Raw genomic sequence first — 23822 nt, 5'->3', positions numbered from 1 at the left:
TATGTTCTAACAAAATTGAGTTCTGACTTGGACTTCTGAGGAGAGATCCCCCCCCCCACCTATATATATATATATATATATTTTTTTTTTGGTAATCTGTTAAATGATGTCAGTACTTAGTAGGAATATCATAAGACAATCTCTGCAAGTTTAATAGATCCCCTTTGTATGATGACCTATGGACTGACAAGGCCAGGAGAATGCTAGAGGCATGACTAGGTAGAATGAATTGAAACTCAAGTTGCTATGTTTCAAAGCCAAAGACTTTTATCCAATAAGTTTTCCAAACTTTATTTTGAGACCTTAAAATGAGTACAGATGCATTATCAATAGTTTCCCCTGTGTGTGTGTGTGTGTGTGTGTGTGTTTGGGTGAGTGTGTGTGTGTGTGTTTGCTTCCATGGTTAATTTATTAATTTCACTTCTTTGTTTCCCTTAAACAGAATGATTCCCCTTTCATCTCAGACTTTGATGATGAATCTTCATCATGGCCAGACACAAGAATATGTGATCAAACCCAAATATTATCCCGCAAAGAAAGTGATTTCTGGAGAACAATCCGCTGAGGATTCATTGCCTCTAAGAATGGGCCAGGATCAACTTGCATCACCTTTCCGTTGTGAGTAAAACTGTAAACAAATAGCATAGAGAAAACAGTTTCAAATCTTGGAAATATTTTGTATGATGTCTGGATGGCTCTAACATGTCAAAACAGATAAGTTAAAATAATAAAAAACAAGATAATTTTCATACAAACAAGACGGTCAACATTTAGTATGGTTTTCTGTTTATAAAAAAAATTGAACCTGACTCACCTTTAGAATTATGTAATGCTATTTCCACATCATGGCTTCTTTTCAGATAAAAAATGCTTCGTGAACTCTGCTAGATTTAGATATAACAGAGAGTATAGCCAATATAAACTAACAGATCCCTTCCTCCAATCTTATATCCAGAACACACTTCTTGAGAAGCTGCCATTCTGATCAGTGACTTTTTTTAATGTTTCATTTATTATGTGTTTATGTACTTTTGCACAGTAAGGAGATTTTTTTTAGTTCGTATTTGTAAAGAATGGTTGTATAGTGCCCAGCTTGTTGCCTTGGCTCATGTCCCATCATGTGGACAGCTCAAGGATAAGCTCTGCCTTAAAGGGTGGAGAATATGATGAATTATGAGTTAGGCATTACAAGGTGACTGCTGGCTTGATCCGAAGAAATGTTCCGCGCGTTAAAAGGCCATGCAGTCAATTTGAGGAAGTAAGGTGCTTATCTTCTATTCCCAACAAACTTTTTCTGCCTAAACTTGATTTCATTATATGTTAATGGTTATGTATTGTGGTAGAGAGAAACAGTTTCTGCTGTGAATTTAGAAAGAAGGAGCTTCGCACTAGTGAGAGTAGTTAAAAAGCTGTGAATATAGCTTCCATATGCAGGTTTCAGAGTAGCAGCCGTGTTAGTCTGTATCCACAAAAAGAACAGGAGTACTTGTGGCACCTTAGAGACTAACAAATTTATTAGAGCATAAGCTTTTGTGGGCTACAGCCCACTTCTTCGGGTGCATATAGAATGGAACACATATTGAGGAGATATATATACACACATACAGAGAGCATGAACAGGTGGGAGTTGTCTTACCAACTCTGAGAGGCCAATTAAGTAAGTGGAAAAAAAACTTTTGAAGTGATAATCAAGCTAGCCCAGTACAGACAGTTTGATAAGAAGTATGAGAATACTTACAAGGGGAGATAGATTCAATGTTTGTAATGGCTCAGCCATTCCCAGTCCTTATTCAATCCTAAGTTGATCGTATCTAGTTTGCATATCAATTCCAGCTCAGCAGTCTCTCGTTGGAGTCTGTTTTTGAAGTTTTTCTGTTGTAAGATAGCCACCCGCAGGTCTGTCATTGAATGACCAGACAGGTTAAAGTGTTCTCCCACTGGTTTTTGAGTATTATGATTCCTGATGTCAGATTTGTGTCCATTAATTCTTTTGCGTAGAGACTGTCCAATTTGGCCAATGTACATGGCAGAGGGGCATTGCTGGCACATGATGGCATATATCACATTGGTAGATGTGCAGGTGAACGAGCCCCTGATGGTATGGCTGATGTGATTAGGTCCTATGATGATGTCACTTGAATAGATATGTGGACAGAGTTGGCATCGGGCTTTGTTACAAGGATAGGTTCCTGGGTCAGTGTTTTTGTTCAGTGATGTGTGGTTGCTGGTGAGTATTTGCTATCAAATCTCTGAGAGTGTGGCCTATTTGAGGAACAACATTCTCTCTGAGAGGCCACTGGAAACCCTCTGGTTCTATTAACTTCTGGAGCCTGATAATTAAAAGAGGTTTCATGGCCTGACAAGACGGGTCATGAAGTAATTATAATTTCCAATTGCCTATTCTCCGATTCCAACACCAGATCCAGAATGTAACCAACTGTATGAGTTGTGGATTTAGTTTGGCTTCTAATTTCTACAGGCATTACAGTGGATTCTGAGCTCAGAAAACTGCTGCGTCTTTCAAAATGTGATATTTTAATACAAAATAAATGACTGCTGCAATTTAGTTAAGTAGCTATGTTTCATAAGAGTTCTGCTTAATTAAACCACTAGGAGGAGGAATGATGGCAATATGGTAGAATTCAATTCAGTAAGAAAGGAAAGGTGAGGTTTGATTAGTAACTATAAAAATACCCTAGCTTTTCTCTCAACCTAAATTTTAAAAATCTACTGGTAGATAGGGGTTTTCTTTTAAATCCTATTTATCTTTAAATAACTTTTGAAAAAGATAAGATAAAATAATAGCCAGATAAATATGTTCTGGGGCTAACCAAGAATTCAAAGATAACAATAAATAGAGTGCCAAATAAATGATGCTGTGAGTTAAAACTAATTCTCATAATTTCTGCATTCAGTTTTAAAGCATAGACGTCTGCTGCTTTGGTTGAAAGCCAATAAATGTGGGAGGGTAGGGTAAATCTTTGGCTGTGATTTAGTCTATTGATTACTTATCTCCTTCTTATGTGGTATAAATTGTTCTTTCCAAGTTAGAGTTTGACACCAGGAAGCAGGTCTACTTTTGATCTTGATAAATTCTACTGCCAGGTTACAGGTTCACCCAGGAATTGTTTGACATTCTGGCTGAACTGCATCCAGCACTAACCGTGTCTGCTCCACCAGCTTGTACCATGTAAATTTTGTTAAATAATTTCATGAAATTTAAGCATCTGTTTCTTTTCTGAAATCTTACATTGGAAACTTCTGCTGATAATAGTATAAAACAACAAACCATGTAAGATCTTGATAATTGTCAAATCAAAGAATTATGAGAGAAGCCAAACATTTTATTTCATGTGGTAGTTTATTTTAGATTCCATTTCAGACACATTTTTTGGCTCAAAATATTTTTTCCTTTTACACCTTGCATCACTGATTGAAAGAAAACGACAGTTGTTTTACTTGCATTTGTTTAGTATTAAAGTGCTTTTCTGAGATTATCCAGTTTTTAAATACACCTCTACCCCGATATAATACGAATTCGGATATAACGCGGTAAAGCAGTGCTCTGGGGAGGTGGGGCTGCGCCCTCCGGCGGATCAAAGCAAGTTCAATATAACACGGTTTCACCTATAACGCAATAAGATTTTTTGGCTCCCGAGGACAGCATTATATTGGGGTAGAGGTGTATTTATTTTCTTTTGTGGCATATTTTAGTCTTTTCATCTTCAGAAGTTAGAATTGCATCAATTTGCAGTAGTTAAAGCCTAAGAACTGCCACATAGCTAGCTCATAGACTCTTACATTAAAAGTAAGCAAAATCCACCTGATCCTTATATACAGGAAAGACTTAATTGTTTTAAAATGCCATATTCCTATATTGATTTCTGTTAACTCCTTAGGTAGTTCCATTCCAACATGGTTAACATCTGAGGTTAAGTTGGTATAATATTTTATAAGTCCTAAGTAATTGCAGTATAAGACACACCTTCAAAGACAGATTTGCCTTTGGCCATTGTTAGCTTGAGAGGGGGCAAGGAGAGGGGTCGATATAGACCCTGAAGGTGTCTAAGGAGTAGAACTATCAACTCTTTTCCTGAGGCGGCAGCAGCCCCTGTTGGCAAACCTGAAATTCATTGGCAGAGACTTCTGTTCTGTCAGACCAATACTACTAGGAGTAGATAGGGGAAAGACATACTCTGAAGCCACTAGGCAGAATAGGTTGTGGGGCAAGTATAGCACCTGTGACATCTCCCCCAAGTTTGCCGACGGGCACCTGCAGCTGCCTTGGGGCTCCACCTTCTTTAAAGAAACGAGTGTAGAGGGGGCATTGTTGTTGGATTTTGACCTTTGGGCCAGATCTGCCCAGTTGTGTGTGACAAATGTCAATAAAATAGTTAAGATACGCATAGATGTAAAATGAGCCATATTGAATAATTTTTCACAAAAGTTTATGAGCATTTCCTGGTGGAACATTATCCCTTAATATCTCTGAGATGGAGGTGTTTGGTTTGTCTTGCCACTTTCAGAGCCTTCAGTGCTCTAGATTTACTAAAGAGTGCAAAGAATGAAACAGGTGACTTTTGAGTAGTTATTGCTGCATTTGGAAGCATGCTAAAACTTTTTTAAAAATCCACTAAATTCTGCTGAAGAGTTATATGAATGCTATGCCAATGGAGCTTGAAAATTCAGTGAGCTCTCAAGATTATGCTGCTTATAGGTTAAACTTTAGTGAGACATGAAATGCTGGGTTCCCCTCTACTGACCCCTCCAGGACCCGGGATCTGGACTGAGCCGTGCTCCATCCTTCTTCTGAGATAAAACCCTTCTCCTGCTGCTAACCAATGCACTTAGACCTGTAGCTCAAATGGTGGCACTAGATGCTGAAAGTTCGTGGTTCAAACCCTACTGATGATGTGTGATGGAATGGTTATTACAGTTGCACATAGCAGAATTTGTTTTTACCCTTTCCCCTTTAAAGAAACCAATAGGGAGACTGATAAAATCCAGTGGATTTCTACAATCTTTGGAGGCTGGATAGAAATACATCAGCATGGGTTTTGATATAGCTAGTGAGGGGAAATAGCTTCCACGCTGAAATGGATGGTTACATAGCCCACCCAGCATGGGTGAACTATACACTAAAAATATTTAGATCAGACCCAGAGATGAGGCCATGTCTATGGCCTGCTTTATGGGAGCTCTCCGCAAGCCAATAGTTAATACCCAGAGAGCACATTGATTCCAGGAAAGTATATATCCTCACAGCTGAACCGTCATTTGCCTGAAAGTAGAAATCCCCAGGGATACAAAATTCTCAGGGATTCCAATGGTAACATTAGCACCAGCTTAGAAAACTCACCTGTGAAATTCCCCATTTATAAACCAGCAAGCAAATAAAACTTACAGAAATTCAGATAGGACTTACTGCAAAAAAAATTCCATTGAACTTTACTCTTTTGAAACAGCTATTAAATAAATATACACTAGCCAGCATGAGTTGAACTTGAATTCTGTAAATATTAGTGCTGGGATGATGGCTTCTATAAATTAAATGCTACAGAGAAGTATAGACTAGAGGGACTCTGTGCTGTCTTTTAAATCCATGAATATTTAAATGATAATGAAGTAACTCCTGAACAAAATGTACTCTGCTCCTGGCATTACTGTCAGCAAAATTATTGTGATAATTACTTACTAGACATACCATCTATTAGTAATTAGTAAATTCGTGCTATTTGCTAATTAGAAGATACAAAAAAAGGGATAAGCAAGGCAGATTTCCACAGGTTTTTTTTTTTTATTTGCTTCTTTTGATAAAGTTGCAAAATCTTTTGCTGAGACTGGGCCAGCGCAGAATCAGGGAGCATAACCAATTGCCTGATTGTCCTTCCTGTGCTGCACTGAGCAGAACTCAGACACAGGGGAGAACTGAGCCCAAGAAGGAAAAGGACGTCCCCAGCTTTCCACAGGGATGCACGTAATACTCGCTCCTAGCTCTGGATGGACCCAAGATGATATACTTTAGAGTCAGACACTTTCCTGGAAGGAAAAGCTCTTTTAGGCTATATTTAGAGGTTTTAGGTTCCATTTGAGTCCTTTTCAGTTGGATTTATGGCTGCACTAAAGTCAGTGGGATTTTGCTATTGACTTCAGTGGGGCCAGGATATGACCCATGGTAACTAAGGCACCAATCTTAACAAGTGGAGAATACAAAGATAATTTCAGTGAAATATTGAAAACTTTACTGAACACCTTTCCACCAGTGCTGAAGCCTATGCTCCCTTGGGACCTTAATCTCATTCTCTCCACCCTCACAAAGCCACCCTTTGAACCACTAGCAACATGCTCCCTCTCCCACCTCTCAATGAAAGTGGCGTTCTTAGTAGCTATTACTTCGGCCAGATGAGTCAGTGAACGCTCAGCCATGATGGCGGACCCCTCCCCCCAAACACACATGATATTCCATAAGGACAAGGTGTCCTTATGGCTGCACCCTAAATTCCTTCTAAAAGTGGTGTCTGAGTTCCACCTCAATCAGTCTATCCACCGTCTGGTTTTCCACCCCAAGCCACACACCACCTCCACTGACAAAGCCTTGCACTCCCTCGACATCTGTCACACACTAGCATTCTACCTCCACAGGACTCGACTATTTTGCAGATTGCCAAAACTATTTATGACCATCACTGACAGGCCAAAGGGCAAAGCCCTCTTGTCCCAGTGAATCTCCAAATGGGCCTCGGGGTGCATCTGTGAATGCTACAAATGATCCAACATACTCCTGCCTGACAGAGTCACAAAGCACTCTGTACGGGTGCAGGCTGCCACCTCAGCCTCACTGGCCAATGTGTCCTGGCAGGATATGTGTTCAGTGGTGTGGTGATCTGACGTATATTCACGACACACTATGCCATCGCACAAACAGAAGCTACAGATGCAGCCATGCACCAGGATGTACTGCAGACGGCACTTCCATTGGCATCCTCAAATGCACTGTCTGTGCTGATCACTGCTCGCGAGTCATCTATGTGTGCAATAGGGCCCATCGCTTGAAGAAGAAGAAGGAGGAGGAGGAGGAGGTTTTTACCTATAATTGGAGGTTCTTTGAAATGTGTGGACCCCACTACCCCAACATCCCCTCTGCTTTGGACTGGATTCTATAATGGTAAGAGGGAAACTGGAGAGGCGTTGACCCGCACTACCTCTTATATTCTCGGCTGAGAACAGAAGGAGATGCACGACACATGTGGGTCAACGAACACTGCTAAGAAACACTTACGGACTGACTCGGGTGCATAGCGCCCATGTACACCCATGTGTGGAATACAGATCGGGAACACCCATCTTGAAGAACCTCCAGTTACAGGTATATAACCCAGTCTTTCCAGGAATGGCCTTCAGTTGTATGACCCATTATCTGGGTCCCGATTTGAGACCGCTCGGACCAGATTCTCAGAAGGGTTGAGCATTCACGTATCCAGCTGAAATCAAGGGGAGTGGTGCGTGGTCAGGACCTCCGAAATATCAATCCTTCACTCTCAAAATAGACATGCAGTCATTGTGACTTCCAAAGTTAGTGGATACTTTTGGAGATTTTTGTCTTAATCTTTGTTTGCCAGAGTTGCTCATCTGTAAAATGGGGATACTAATACTTCCCTACTTAAAAGGGGTGTTCTGAAGATAAATTAATTTGTTTGTTTGAGGCACTGCGTTATGATGATGAGCTCAATAGGGAAAACCCATGAAGAAATTAAAAAAAAATCCTTATTTAGTTCAGGATGTAAAGTAACCAAGGCTTGGGAGCAACACAACGAATGAGGAGGATAAAAATAAATATGGAACAGCTGCCTGATTGATTAAGTCCTGTCCATTCTGTGAACTCATTGAGGCAAGTGTCCTGTGGAAAAAATACTATGGGATCATGTAATTAAAGACTGTGTCAATGTATGAGGGAGCATGGACAAGCTTTATTCTGGCATTTCCTAACTTTTGAGAACTTATCTTCACATTCAGAATATCATTCCTAATGTCACTTTTTTGTGCTTTAATTAAAATTGCAAACTATATGTAATCAGGAATCAGCATCTTGCTTATCTAATCTATTTTCATGCCAATCACTGTGCTATATAAGCACCGTGCTATTACTTCATCCATCATTAAAATGCAGCTTCTTCTGGGATAGCAGTTGGAAACCTTTGATCAATAGTGCAAAACAATAGAATCTAGAACAGTAGCCAGAATGTAACTATCTAACTGAAACTTAGGCTTTTGCATTGTCTTGAAAATATTACAATTATTCATTAAATAGAAAAACACAAATTGATTTCATTATATGGTCATCCCTCAAATATGCATAGATATCTCTTGTAGCTTTGTATGGAGGTTGCACATGCATCAGAATATTAATGTGAAAATCATAAAACAATCATTCTTTATTAATTACTGCTGCACATAATTGTTCTGTGTTTATGGCACCTATTTGCATTGTGTTTTTAAAATATAAGGACTATTTATTACTGTGAGAAAAATATAGCAAGACTTGGAATTCTGTTAAGTGTAGAAGACTTTTAGTTAAAAATTTGCCATAATATATTTAATGCCTATGAAATTTTAATTTGGATAAGTTCTTCTTTAAACCTCAGGCCTTATGCTATATTTGCCCATGCTGTTTCACTGGGTTATTTTGGGGGTGGGGAGAAGGTGAAACTGGATCATTGTCTCCATTGCATGACACCATTCCCTGTCAATAAGTGTGGGAAAACAGTTGTGGGTACATGAGGTATTCTAATAATGAAAAAAGACTTTCGCAGATATGACACTTAACATCTGAAATATGTCTCTGTGATGAAACATTATAGTGCAATTCTATTTTAGCTATTCAATATGTGTTGATTTTGGGGAAAATCTCAAACAGAAGCATGTCTCAGTGGACTGAATATCCTTTTTTTCCTTCTCTTTTGATGTTTCACTTTAAAACAACATTGCATAAATAACAAAATAATTCTTCCATTTGCTTGGCTTAACCAGTGAGACATTTCCCCCAAAAGACACATAGGGCTACATATTAATGTCTTTTCTAAAGAAACTCTCCTCAAACATTTTAGTCCAGGCTGCGGCAACATCAGTTTGACTATGCAGTAACTAAGCAAATAAGCATTTGCTTTTTTATTTAAAAAAAAATAGTTGCTTTGGCTACAGATACTATTAAAATTAATTTAAATTTACTAAAGTATTCAACAATACAAGAGTAATGTTTGTAAAGTTCTCTGAAATCCTTGGAGCATTATATAAATGCATCTATACAAGTGAAAATTATTATTTTAATAACAATACTAAATCCTTAATAAGAAAAATGAAAAACATCTATAATGGTATGTGATATGGAGAAAATATATTTACCAGATTTTCTAAACTTAGGGTATGTGTCGGGTAGAATTAACTCAAAAAGAGAAATGGGATATAAGGACAGAGTCCGCATTCAAGTACTGCAGACACAGTTTGAGAGCTTCTATTAATGTACTGGAATTGCTAGAATTTCATTAATATCCTTACCAAACTATTTTCACAGATTTGTGGGAATGTTGAGGCTCAGTCAGCAAATGAAAACTTGCACACATACACAAAAAGAAAATGTATTGCCAATTTGAATGTTCAAAAAAAATCTCATGATCATGAATTCAGTAATGACAGCAGATCCAGATTGTAGGCTTGGGTTGCCTCTTCATGGAAATTAATTTAAGTTGCATAACCCCTCCCCCCCCCCCCAATGGAAGAACAACTATGAACCTTTTAAAATATGGAAGCTGAAATTGATGAACGGTAGGCAAATACAGTTAGTATCTACGCTTTGATTCTCTAACAATACAGGCATACATATTAAAGAATCTGGTCTACTTAACCGTGACTTTGATAACTACAAGGAATGGCTCCGTTTACCATTTCAGTACTCTTCTAAAATGTCCTTAAGGGTTGCTTCCAGGTCACCCAGCCTGCTGGTTGCTTAACCCTTGCTAGGTCAGCATCACAACAGTTTTTTTTTTGAGAAGGAAGAGAATACAAGGATCTTAACATCAGAATTGTTGTTATACAAGTCTTAAATACCCAGAATTAGTAGGAGTTTTGTAAGTAGCTAAGAAGTAGTCTTGTTTCACTCATAAGAAATTGAAAATACTTTTCTGGTGTTAGTTTTCTCTTGCAGGCCTGAGTGATGTTACTAACAAGCTATGTCTACACAGGGATTAAACCTTCAGTGGCCTGGGTCAGCTGACTTGGACTCAGGCTCCGGGGCTGAAAACTTGCCGTGTAGATATTTGGACTTGGGTTGGAGCTCAAGCTCTGAGACCCTGTGAGAATGGAGGGTCTCAGAGCTTGGGCTGCAGCTGGAGACTGAACGTCTGCACAGCAATTCTTAGCCTCCCAGCTCAAGCCAGCTGACCCAGGCCAGCCGTGGCTGCACTGCATCGTCAATGACAGAGAATTACTTCAGGAGGATGGCCTGGAAGCAGCTCTTTATATCCAGTGAAACTAAGATTTCAGTGTCAGTGACATATCTATTTATTTTGGGATTTTATGCTAATAAACCAGTCTTGGCTTTTTTCTGTGTTAAATTAGATGATTTTAATGGAGATTCAGTATATGGAGAGGACTGAATATATTCACAAGTTATCTCCCTGATGACCTGTTTTTGATGGCTCATCCACATATGTCACTGTTTACTGTTTACTGACTTTCTTGGTACTTTTTAGTTGCTTGCTACGTTTCAGTAAATATAATGTTACATTAATGTGCTTTGTAAGCTCATATGCAGTTCCTCTTTATTTCACTTACTTCCTTGAAATGGTGGACAATTTAGTGTATTACACCTTATATTCAGTATCCTATTGAGGTAAAAACAATGAGGAGTCCTTGTGGCACCTTAGAGACTAACCAGTTTATTTGGGCATAAGCTTTCGTGGGCTATAACACACTTCATCAGATGCATGGAGTGAAAAATACCGTAGGAAGGTATAAATATACAGCACATGAAAAGATGGGAGTTGCCTTACCAAGTGGGGGGTCAGTGCTAACAAGGCCAATTCAGTCAGGGTGGATGTGGCCCATTTTCAACAGTTGACAAGAAGGGGTGCCAGCAATGCCCCTCTGCCATGTACATTGGCCAAACCGGACTGTCTCTACGCAAAAGAATAAATGGACACAAATCAGACATCAAGAATTGTAACATTCAAAAACCAGTGGGAGAGCACTTTAATCTCCCTGGACATCCCATAACAGACTTAAAAGTGGCCATTCTTCAGCAAAAAAACCTTCAGAAACAGACTTTAATGAGAAACTGCAGAACTGGAATTAATTTGCAAACTTCACACCATCAAATTAGGCCTGAATAAAGACTGGGAGTGGCTGGGACACTACAAAAAGTAATTTTCTCTATGTTGATACTCACACCTTCTTATCAACTGTTGGGAATGGGCCACATCCACCCTGACTGAATTGGCCTCGTTAGCACTACAAAAAGTAATTTCCCCTCTGTTGATACTCACCCCTTCTGGTCAACTGTGGAAAGTTTCCTATTAAGTCAGTGGGTTTTGGATCAGGCCCTTACACAGAGACCTAAAGATGATGATAACCTTAATAATCTGCTTTCATCTATCTTTGGACCACCTGAATCCTGTTGCATGTGAGTCCATGTGGAAAGTTGTTGAGTTCAACAACTGATCACACGTTCTTGATGTTTATTGCATCTTTATGTGTTTTATTCTAGCCCTCAGTGCAAATTCCTATTTGGGACGTTGGGTAAAACCAGCAATGCCACTCTGCATCTGTGATGACCAATAAATAATGCTGGTTTCTGTCCTGTAGCTTTGAAAGATAATCTGGTCCCAAGTGTGGATTTACTGATTTGGGTCTACAAACATTAACCTGAGGAGTTATGGTATAATTTGATTTAAAAAAAAAAAAACAACAAGATAAACATGACAAAGCAGAATTGAAACCATTTTGTTAGACACCACAAACCACATTATTGCTTCTATTCATTATTTGGGCCACTTTTTTTGCTGGAATGCCCTGAAGCTGGTTGCCAGGAAACAATAACAGTATTGCTCACACTGCTATTAGGCATGTTTTTACATTGTTTTAAACATGGAAAAATGGCCATAGTCCAAAATCCTCTGTCTGAGGATACTGCCCAGAGACTTGATGGTAGTAAAATATACAAGGAAGAAGAAAGGTGATTCATAAAAACCTTTTGACAGAGACCCCAGTTTCCTAACCCAGTCATGATCATTCATATGCTACACACTTTCGCAAATGAACAAAATCAGTTACAATTATTGTGCGCGCCTCTGACTCAGACAAAAAAGTGGTGTCAGTCTCAGAGGGAATGCTTTAGCCACAAAAGATCTCTGATGCAGAGGTGTAGAATATAGTTAAGAATTTCTTGAAAAACCACTACAGCACTTGTGCCTGCATGTGTAGCAGCTACTTTTATGGTATAAGGAGTGATGCTCGTCATTGTGTAGGAGGGAAGGGCAGGATCAAACCTTTAACATTATGGAATGAAGAAACTTTTTCAGAATCTGTCTGGGTTAATGAAAAAAGATTACTTGGACAGAACAACTTTTGCTATGGTGAATTATTTAACCAAGATATGTTGTATACTTTCTATTTTAACTTAATTCAATATTAACTACGAGAACTGAAGTACGGACTTTTTTTATAAATGGGTCAGACATGTTGCCATGCCATGTGTAAGATTGCTTGTTTAATGCAATCAACACAAGTTGTTTGTTGTATACCCCTTTCTCTTCTCCCATCCTATGGCAGTGGAATGAGAGATGTATTGTTATGGTGTTTCCCAGTGGGAATCAAGAAGACAGAGTTGTGAATCCCCAGCTCTGATTATGAGAGTCGGAAGAGAACCTCTTTCCAAAGATCTTTTTCTCTCCAGAAGTACAGAGCCTCCTCCTCAACTCTCCTACTCTCTCCCTTCTCTTTCTTTTGTATTACAGGGGCACTAAGGAAGAAAGAGACACCAATAAATAAATAAAAATAAAGAAAAGAGCAAGGGCAGAAGTAAGAAGTCTGAGAGCTCTGCTTCATACTGGAGGGGGAAAAATGAAAGGCAAAGCACCCAGTACTATGGTCAAATTATATAGAGCAGGCCAGCCATTCTGTCACACTGTCAGGAGGGTGCTGGATTAGCGTGATCAGAAGAGAATGGGCTCCCCGGACAGGAGTATCTGCAGCTTTAGTGCGCTGCCTGCCTGTTCTCTGCTTATAGCCTTGCTCCACAGCATACCCAGTGGGAGAAGTGGAGCTGAGAAGAGAATTTGTGAGAGTGAAAAGGGGGGGATCATATGTGGAGCTGGGGAGATTTAAATGAAGAAGGCAGTAGAGCTTGTGAGAACAGAATAATGAAGGGAGACGTGAAGATGTGGAGAGAAGAAGCACGTGAGGAAAAAGAGGGAGGTTAATGGAGATGAGTACAGGAGGCATGACTAGAGGTGGAAGGAGTTGTATGTGGCGGTAGCCTGGGTTGTCAGAACCGTGACTCTGAGCAAATATTGGAGAAATACAGGAGCACAGGTAATAATGGCAGCACTGAACTTAAGAATGACACTGTGAGAAGGAAGCTATTAAGGCATCAGTTCTGTCACCCTTGTGTTAGATAGTACCTTGCTCTGTGAGTAGTCCCATTGGCTTGCATAAGGTTCACAGAACTGGGCCTTTAGATAATAACAAATATATCAGAGGTCTGGCAGTACTTAATGAAGAAGGCAACAATGAGACAATAGAATTGTGGCAAAAATAATTGAGGGGCAGAGTTTTAAAAAATTGTAGGAAAAAGGCAACCAGTAGTTGCTGGAAACAATGTAATTGTAGAGGTTTGGCCACAACTAATTAAGGGATAGTTTCCCAAATCCCTCTTCCCTCTTATTCATAGTATTTGTGTATATATGATGATTGTACACACACACTTTACATAATATAGTAGGCCAGTGGGTACGTTTTATATAATACAATCTAGTATAAGGCCATCTAGATCTTGGATGAACTAAAACTGTGGTGCTATGTCTAGTTTCCGTGATGAGCCTTGTTCCTCCCCACACCCTCACAGCTTCCTGGAAATATTCCTACTAAGCTAGTGGAAATAGGATTGAACGTGGGGTATGCAAATGCAGACAAACTGAGTATCTGAAAAGAGGGAAAACATTTTATCTTTGCAAATAGGTGCCCTCAATCAGTGCTGTTAAAGAAATACTAGTGTGCAACTATGGAAAATCTTTTGGAGTCCATGAATGTTCTAGTATTTGCTCTGCACTCATGGCTATCATTAAAAATACTAAGGGCTATGACTGGTCATTATACAGATAAGGTTTGAGTGGCGGAGATTTTCTTCCCATGATTGGAATGCATAAGGGCCACACAGAATTTCAGTCTTTGTGCTCAGAAGTGTGCAGATACTGTTCCATTCCTATTTCCCCAGGGATGCGTGGCACCCTAAAAGGAATGGGAGGGGGGAGGCTATGCTCACCTACATTGACCTGCAGAGTGGGGCTGCGCAGCTGTGAGAATAAGGAGAATCTTGTAGTGTTTAGGACTAGATAATGCATCGCTCAGAGTAAGGGTTCCCTGAACCCCCCCCCAGTGTATGCTCACTCTGCACATTAGCAGATTCAGGGAACCCTTACTCTGAGCGATGCATTGGGCATCAAATTGAAATGTTTTTTGTCTAAATTCCTTTGTTCCTAATGTAAATTGATCTTCCGCATCCTGACTGATAGAGGAACTGGGCAAAATCTTCTGGGAGTTTTTAAAGCCATGGTTTAAATTGGTCTAATCTCTGGGGAAATTTGTTGATTTATTAATGATCAGGATGATTTGTTGTTCATGACTCAGTGGCGCTTTCCCTGTATATTGTTAAAGGTTAAATAGGTCATTATTAAACAAAAAGTATAAATAAACTTTTTACTTCCACGGTAGATTTTTATACAATGTCAGCTTTCCTTTTGGCTGAAAAAACAAATCTGTTGGGAAGAATTAAACCAGGTGGGGTGGTAAAATAACTGGGAGAGACTAGCTTTAGGAAATAAGTCATTTCCTTCTAAGTTTTTGTTGTTGTCAGCAATTAAAAAAAAGTTGGTCAACTAAAGAGTTCCAAAAAATTGAATTTGTAGCTTAAGAGGGAGTACTTTTAACAAGAGAGGAAGAGAGAAAAGATAGAGTTGCATTCTTGAAGTCTCCGAATTCTTTCAAGTTTATCTACTGTGTTTTGCGCAGATATTTTCCTTGTTAAGACTGTTTGAAGTTGCCTTTAGCAGCCCCATCATAATGTTTACTGTCCTATGGAATGACTGACTGGTTATTTAAAGGTACCTACCAAATCACAAAAAAATTAGTACTATAATGTAATCAAGGAACAAAAGTTGAGTGGAGACTTTTTCTGCCCGCAAAATATATATAGGTGTACATGATTTTTATTAAATTTGTGGATAATTTGCTCCTTCCCACTTGTCACTCAACTTCACGTATGGGATGATACAGTCTTCTTCATAACAAGAGCTGGCAATGGGCGACAGGGCATGGATCACTTGATTATTACCTGTTCTGTTCATTCCCTCTGGGGCACTTGACATTGAGAACTGTCGGAAGACAGGATACTGGACTAGATTGACCTGTGGTCTGACCCAGTATGGCCATTCTTACATTTTTAAGAGCCTGATCCTGCTCTTTCTGACATCAATAGCAATACTCTCACTGACTTCCTTTAGAGTAGGTTCATGCACCAAATATTCTGAGGTCCATTTAAACTATAAAATGTCATCATGATTAGGAAGCCTGCAGCATACTGTAACTTTGAGGATAGCCATGTAAACTTCAGAGGGATGTGTGTAGTACAAGTAAATAAAAAAAAACATTCCACATACTCAGCAAAATTTATAGTAATTCTTCCAGAAAGAGATCTGGACAGATTAGCATTATAGACAAAGTGACCCAGGAGGTTAACCTGAGGGATTCTTATACCTTCTATAACCCTGTGCCAGGTATGGCCAAAGCAGCTGTCTGGACCATCTGGTCCTAGACCCTGCTAACTACCTCACTCTTCAGTGCATTCATTCTTCCTACTAAAATATAACAGACCAAACCCCCCACTGGTCACAGTGGAGTGGTAGGGGGAAAATCTTTGGCTTTTATTCTCCATTTCTGATGCTACTAGATAGTCTCTACCCTGAAGACCTGACAGTCTTTATTGTTGTTCATGGTACAGCATTGAGTACATTTTTAGTTCTATACTAAACAATTAATATATATTAAACATCTGTCATGCTCATCAACACTCTGTCTCGGCACCTTCCAGAGGAGAAGGAAGACAGTTAAGAATGCATGAATATGTGATACCAATTTGAGATGAAACTTTCTTAGTTGCACCTTTGCAACTCCATTGGGAATTTGGCCCAAGATAACTTAACAAACAATATCCATTTAGCACTGATGAGCACATGCCTCCAGCAGTCGCTGTAGGCAGTGGCCTTGTGAACATGCAGAAATAACTGAAACTAGCTCTGTATAGCAGAAATATCGAAGGAAGTGGTAGTAATGTTGGCTGAGTTCCCTCAAGGTGAATCTATCCCTCAGCTTATGCACTAAAGACAAGGGTAGAGCCAGGTTTTGCAACCAGGGGGGTGAGGATTGGGCTGGGGGGGGGGCATGGCAATGGTTCAGTGGTGGTGCTACCTTCAAGTATACCTTTTAGCTTGCTACTTTCACCCATGCTAACATGCCTGTGTATTATGACCCCTTCCCCAATCTGGTAAAAAAGGTATTTGGGAATCTTTTAAAACTGCACCCCCATTTCAAAAAGGATACCACATGCAGACAGGAGTGACCCTTTGTGGCCTCTTGTCACCTCCTCCCCCCCCGGTCAGTTCCTCTTTCAGGGTGACAGAGTGGCAAATATAGCAGCCTGCTTCTCCATGCACAGACTGCCCTGGAAGGATCCCCACTGGGGGTCCCCCACCCCAGGGAGCCAGCAGTCTAGCCTCAAGAGCACCATCTGCCCCACCCCTAATTGGCCTCTGGCCCTCCCATCCCAAGCAAACTCCTCTGGATGTCAATCTGAAGGAAACCCTAAGGTGCAGGGGAAGCTGCACCAGGCTGGGGGTGGGGGCCCGATATGAGGCAGGGGAAGGGGCAGCATGCAATATATGGCTGGAACAATGGAAGGATAATACCAGAGGGCTGGCTTCTGGACATGGGGTATGGATGGGGGCAAGGGCCCAGGAGAGACCAGGACACAGAGGAGCGATGGGGTGAGGTTCAGGATGCTGTGGGACATAAATGGGGTGGGGGAACTAGGACATGGAGGCAGATGGGTGGGAAAGCTAGTAATGCAGGGGAGGGAGCAGATCATGGGGGAGGGGGGTTTGGATGGGCACAGATGGGGCAGAAAGCTAGAGAAGGAGACTGATGACATGGGGGGCAGGACTCTAAAGGGTAGGAGGATAGGAGAAGGGGACAGCCCCTAGATGATCAGGAGGCAGATGAGGTGGGAGATAGGGGACAGTATCCCAGGTGGCAAATGAGCTAGGACAAGGGGGAAAAGACAGTAATCAGGAAGGCTAGGGTGAGACCATTAGGGCATGGGGAAAAATAGAGGGCAGGTGGGATGGGAGTAGGACAGGGGGCACAGAGAGGGGCAGGAGGACTAGTGCAGAGATGAGCCCCAGAGGGTTGCGCAAGGCTCTGGGCTCCCCCAGGCTGCCCCCACCCGGCTAAGCCCTTCAGCTGCATGATCTGTGCTGAGGCCTCTGCTCATATGACGCATATTAACAGGTGGTTGTTGCACTTTGATTTAGTTCTGTTTCAGAGAGGACTAGATCGAAGGGCTTGGCTACACTTGCAGATGTAGAGCGCTGGTAGTTAAACCAGGCTTCGGAGACCGCAGCAGGGAAAACGCTGCCGTGTGTTTACACTGTCAGCTGCAAGTGCACTGGCATGGCCACATTAGCAGCTCTTGCAACACCACAAAGAGCAGTGCATTGTGGTAGCTATCCCAGTGTGCAAGTGGCTGCAACATGCTTTTCAAATGGGGGGTGGTGGTGAAATGTGACGGGGAGTGTGTTGTGTGTATGTGGGGGGAGAGACAGTGTGTTTTGGGGGGCTGAGAGTGTGTCAGCATGCTCTCTTGTAAACTCAGACAGCAGCAGACTCCTCTCCCCCCCCCGACTGACAACAGCAGCATTCCACACTAATGGTTTGCTTTGTCCCGGAGCAGATAAGCGTGCCAGCTGTCAGAAATGGAGCTTTGAAAGGGGATATCCGCATGCCTGAAGCCGATTTCAAAACAATGAGAAGAGTGGCCACTTGACTTCAGGGGATTATGGGACGTATCCAGATGCCAATCACAGCTCAGTAATGCAACACCTTGTCCACACTGACGCCCGGGTGTTTCAGCCAGGGCGCAGCAAGCTTTATGCTTCTTGTAGAGGTGGATTACCAGGAACACTCCAGCTGCAGAGTCCAGGCACTCTACGTGCCTTGCCAGTGTGGACACCTCAGGAGTTAGGGCACCCGGGGCTGCTTTAATGCTCTCTCACTTGCAAGTGTAGCCAAGCCCTAAGTGCAATAGGGAACTGTTAATGCGTGTCAGGGTGTATATGGACAGTGAGTCTGTGCAGCGGCAGGCTAGTCCACTACAGATCACACCCGAGCTTGCCATGAATTGGCTGCGCTAGGCAGCTGCCTACCTTGCTTATACCTAGAGCAGCCTCTGTGCATTATACCCGTGAAGAGGCACCACAAGGACTCCTAAAGGCTGCTGGGGGGGGAGACAGTTGTCCCCCATCGCTCTATAACTCTGCCATTGACCGAAGACCTAGTTTACACCTGCCTCTTGTACCTTGAGAAAATCAAGACTTTTAAATCCTCTCTAGTTCTACTGTTAATTTTCTCGATAGCTTTGCTAATGATGCCATGTCTCTATTATCTGCTCCTGGAGCCTCTTTTCTTCCTGTTTAGGCTCATTTGCTTATCTTGTTTTGCCATTATTTTGCTATTATGTTATCATGAGCACATCAAATGGAAAGCCAGTTGTACAGCAAGGTTTTCCATTTCCATCTCTTTCTTTCAAATGGATCTTGAGGTGCCTATACTATACTTCCGTCTATAAATAAAGAACGTGAGCTAAGCTATGGTGCTGATGTCACCACCATACACTGTCATAAATTTGTTTGAAAAAGTAGAAGCTCCAGTTTTGTTCCTGTCAATAGCACAATGGCATTATCTTCCGAAGTTCATTAGGTAAAGATGTCAAGTATCAGAGGGGTAGCCATGTTAGTCTGGATCTGTAAAAAGTGACAAAGTGTCCTGTGGCACCTTATAGACTAACAGAAGTATTGGAGCATAAGCTTTCGTGGGTGAATACCCACTTCGTCAGATGCATATTCACCCAGAAAAGCTTATGCTCCAACACTTCTGTTAGTCTATAAGGTGCCACAGGACATTTTGTCGCTTTTTAGGTAAAGATGAAGTATAGTGTGTGCGTGATCTTAAATTACATTGTCCTCCCATACCATAAATTAGGCAAACTCGAGGAAGGTGTCAAGGCCATAGCTGTTCTGTACTTTGTCAAGCCTGAAATAATTATTGTTTTTAACATCAACTCTGCCAAATCTACTAAGAAAGCATTGGAGGATACTGTTTCTCAGATAGGACTAAGTCGTACCCTCCTGTGAAAAACCCACAGAAGAAGGGAAGAGGATGCAGACAACTCTGAGCTCACCTGGCAGAGTTTCTGCCTAAAAGTTTGTGGTTTCTCTTTTTTTAACCTTTCTTCTATTTAGGGATATATATCATGCTCATGAGTATTGTATCTGAACCTGAGGATATGCAGGGAAAGTAAGGTCCATAATTATAAGGGAGGAGTATCTCTTGTCATTTTTTTCCCCCTGTGGTCCATGAGACCCCTCTTTTCCCCAGACAGATGCTCAACACACACCCTACAGGGGTGCTTTCTCCATCTTTGCACCCTATCCATGTGTTTGGCTGAGGGAATAGAAGATAAGGGTACTTGCCAGCCAGGCAGGGAAAAGAAGAATGCTAGTTCCAGGGATGCCCTGAAAAAGTGAATTGGTGATCTATCAAAAAGATTGTACAAGTAATTCTAATCACCATTTGTCACTTTACATCCTCTGTCTTTAATCCTCTATGGCTTTGATTGCATGGCTGTCTGAATACTTTACTCACCTGGAAGGCCACCTGTAAAGATTTTAGGGAGACTCTTCACTCTTATAGACATTGGCCAACATTTTAAAACCTGGTTACCTAAATTCATATTTAGGCACCTAAACTTACTTGCCAAAATCCTTCCTCTCACTGAGACACACACATATACATACACAGCAGTAGTAGACTGCAAATTTACAATTGGAGAAGTGAGAGCTAACTGAATGTTGGGTCTAATCCTTAGTCAGGCCAACCAATCCCCCAACATGTTCCTGCCATGGACGTTTTCACGTAAATTATTAGCTGTGTAGTAAAAATTATTTTGTTGATCAAATTGTATTTTAACTTTGTTCCCAAATTGTTGTACCGCTCAGGACTTGGCAGTGTTGTACAATGATTCTTCTTCGAGTGATTGCTCCTGTGTATTCCACAGTACGTGGAAACCAGTTGCCCTGTCATGCGTTTGGCTGTAGCAATGAAAAGCTGAGGGGATTTCCGGAATGGTCTAGTTCGGTCTAAGTAAAAGGCCAGCGCCCTACGCACATCTAGCATGTGTAGGCGTCGTTCCTCATTGGAGGAATGGGGCTTAGGACACAGGACTGGCAGAAAAATGTCCTGGTCCATATGAAACGCCGAGACCACCTTCGGCAGGAAGGCCGGGTGCGGGCGAACCTGGACCTTCCCCTTATGGAAAACAGTGTATGGGGGTTCAGAGGTCAGTGCCCTAAGCTCCGACACCCTGCGGGCTGAGGTGATAGCCACCAAAAACGCCACTTTCTCTGATAAGTGGGACCAGGAGCATGTGGCCAGGGGCTCAAAGGGTGGCCCCGTGAGGCGTGACAGTACCAGGTTCAGGTCCCACGGTGGGACCGGGGGTCTAACATAAGGGAACGCTCTGTCCACCCTTAAAAACCTGGAAGTCATATGGTGGGAGAACACGGACTGTGTCGGAGGGTGGAAGGCCGAGATGGCCACCAGGTGCACCCTGATCGAGGAGGGAGCCAACCCTTGGGTCCTAAGGGACAGGATGTAGTCCAGGACAAGCTGGAGCAGAGCAGACGGGGGGGAGGAACCTCTCTCCCTCGCCCATATAGAGAACTGATACCACTTAGCCAGGTAGGACCTCCGTGTGTATGGCTTCCTGCTCTCAAGCAGGACCCGTCGAACAGCCTTGGTACACCTCCCCTCCTCTGCATCTAGCCACGGAGCAGCAGGAATAGACAACGGCAACACATCTTGAAGAACGCCAGTTACGGAACAGGTAACTGTCCTTTCCGGAATACAATTAGAACATGGTTTAGTTTCATCTACACTGGCAAAGCCAAATTGTATTTTGACTGAGTTGGGACGCTAATGGGAGTCTCCGAATACAGTCATTTTTACAGTGTAGCTAGGACCTACTTTTGTTACTCAACTAAGCATGTTTTTTATTTAGATCACTTCATAAAGGAAACCTGTTACAAAAATGCCTTCGAAATATAAAATAGAAAAACTTTTTTTTTCTGGGAAATAACTTTTTATTTAAAGAAATCTTCCAAATAAAATATAAAACACTAATATTTCTTGTGAAACTGTCTTAGGTGCTTTTAAATCTGTCTTTTGGAAATCTTCACAATTCAAGCCATTTGATTTCTGTTTGTCAGGGAAGGTGTATCAGTAGTTATTATAAACAATGGCTTAGCTTCTGAACAATCTAAAGTGCCTTTAAATTAATTAAAATTAATGAAATCAGACGGTTGACTAAATGCTTCGTTTCTATGTATTTCTAGCCTATGCTTGTTTTTTAAGTATTGTTTATGATAAGGTGGAAACATCTGTAATGCAGCTGCTGGTCAACTAGAGTAATGCCCCTTGTTGCAGAAAAGACAGTTGGCACAATTGTTTTAATTTATTTATTTTATAAAGAGCCAGAAACAATATAAATGTATAGTCTTTTGAAGTGGGAAGATTTTCTTAATCTTCCTGAGTTTTATCAAAAAATATTTATCTAGAGGATATTTCATAAAGTGGATTGGACCGCTTGTGGGTAATCCGACTGCTTTTGCTGCAGGGGCAGTATAAGAAATGAGATGGTCTTTCTCTGTATGTCTCTCATTTGTTTTTTAAATGTAAAATTTGAAATGGACAATTTTCACAAATGTATCCTAATATATTTACAAGTACTTGACAAAATAGTAATAACTAAAAATAAAACAACAAAAAAGATTTTATTTGGAAATAGTTTCAAAATAGAATCACTTCTTTGTTTTTTCTTTTTCTTTAGCTTTAGCTTTTGGCTTTAACATCCAGGTGAGGGGCCAAATATATCCATAATGTAAAACCCACTTAAGTTAGATAGTTTACATGAGGGATGAATTTGGCCTGAGGAGTTTAAACTCCAATTAGTATATGGTCAATCTTTGTTACCTTTTTAAAAAACAAAACATACAAACAAAAGGGGAAAATGGCAGATTTTCTCCTATAAGATTTATAAGAGCTCTAAAGGAGTACTTTAAGCTATTGATACTTATTAGGCCTTTCCCCTGCTTCACCTTTGTTTAAGTATAAACAGTTGATTGCAAAACTCAATCTATAATATGTAAATCCATGTGGAGTAATAGTGCCAAGAAACTGTGAAGAGAGAAGAGAGAGAGAGGAAAAAAAAAAAGGGTCCAGGCAGCTGCGTCACAGGGTTTGATCACTTCAGGCTGGGGTGCCAGGAGATTTGAGACAGATGTTTTCAGACATGCCGCATGCCTAAAACATTTCCAGGGGTTGAGCTACAAATAGTGACTTAATAAGAGCAGAAACAGGAAAAGTATGCAGGAGGACACAAGAGTTTATTCACCCCTAGGTGCACAGTCAGCCTCTTTACATTACATCTGCTTGTCAGAGTTGGCTATTTAAGCTGTCATGCCCTTGGTATTGCTCTTTGTCTGACTGTGAATAAAGTGCAGCATTGTGATTACTAATCCTACTCCAGTGACTTGACTTTAAATGTGGTTTTGGAGTGCATCCCGGAGTTCTGTTTGCTAAGCTTCCTACTTCTGTTCCTGAGACACCACTGGAGATCGATGAGAGAGAGCACTGCAGGCTGCCTCCTCCTATAGACCTGTCGCTTTTTTCTTTTTATCGTTTGAAGGAAATCAATGGATACCAAAGTGATCTGTTTGTTTTTCTTTTTTTATTTGCCTCCGCTCGCAGTGGGAAATCACACTGGCCGCATCAAGGTGGTCTTTACTCCCAGCATCTGTAAAGTGACTTGTACCAAGGGCAATTGTCAGAACAACTGTGAGAAGGGAAATACCACCACCCTCATTAGTGAAAATGGCCATGCAGCTGACACCCTGACAGCCACAAATTTCCGAGTAGGTAAGTACCCTCAAACCGTACTTATCTTTAGCTTTCTTGGCTAACAGAGAGAGGAAGATTTTTAGTGATTAGTACCAGTTGCGCAGCTGTTACTCTTTGTGTGGAGAGGCTGTGCTTAAGTAAAAGCAATTGTGTGTCAGTCAAGGTTTTTGGTTTCCTTCTGAAATGTTCTTGATCATTTCCCGGATGTCCTAAAGAGAATAGATCTGAATTTATAATCTAAAGTTTCAGTTGCAGGACTACAGTGT

General features: G+C 41.1%; 1 protein-coding gene across 9 annotated transcripts in view; it reads left to right on the top strand.

Moving 5' to 3' along the window:
* The window catches only part of LTBP1 (latent transforming growth factor beta binding protein 1), a 332013-nt gene that overhangs the window by 95235 nt on the left and 212956 nt on the right, over window positions 1-23822 (top strand). For 7 of the 9 annotated variants that reach the window (XM_054022526.1, XM_054022522.1, XM_054022524.1 and 4 more), the window contains exons 4-5: window positions 443-618; window positions 23407-23574. In XM_054022526.1, coding sequence (XP_053878501.1) covers window positions 443-618; window positions 23407-23574 — 344 coding nt within the window. Of the gene's footprint in view, window positions 1-442; window positions 619-22959; window positions 23575-23822 lie in introns of those variants that run through there. The other 2 variants (XM_054022531.1, XM_054022530.1) reach the window with 1 other exon arrangement.

Source organism: Malaclemys terrapin, chromosome 3, assembly GCF_027887155.1.
Source record: "Malaclemys terrapin pileata isolate rMalTer1 chromosome 3, rMalTer1.hap1, whole genome shotgun sequence".
Lineage (NCBI taxonomy): Eukaryota > Metazoa > Chordata > Testudines > Emydidae > Malaclemys > Malaclemys terrapin.
This window is presented reverse-complemented; position numbering and strand designations above follow the sequence as displayed.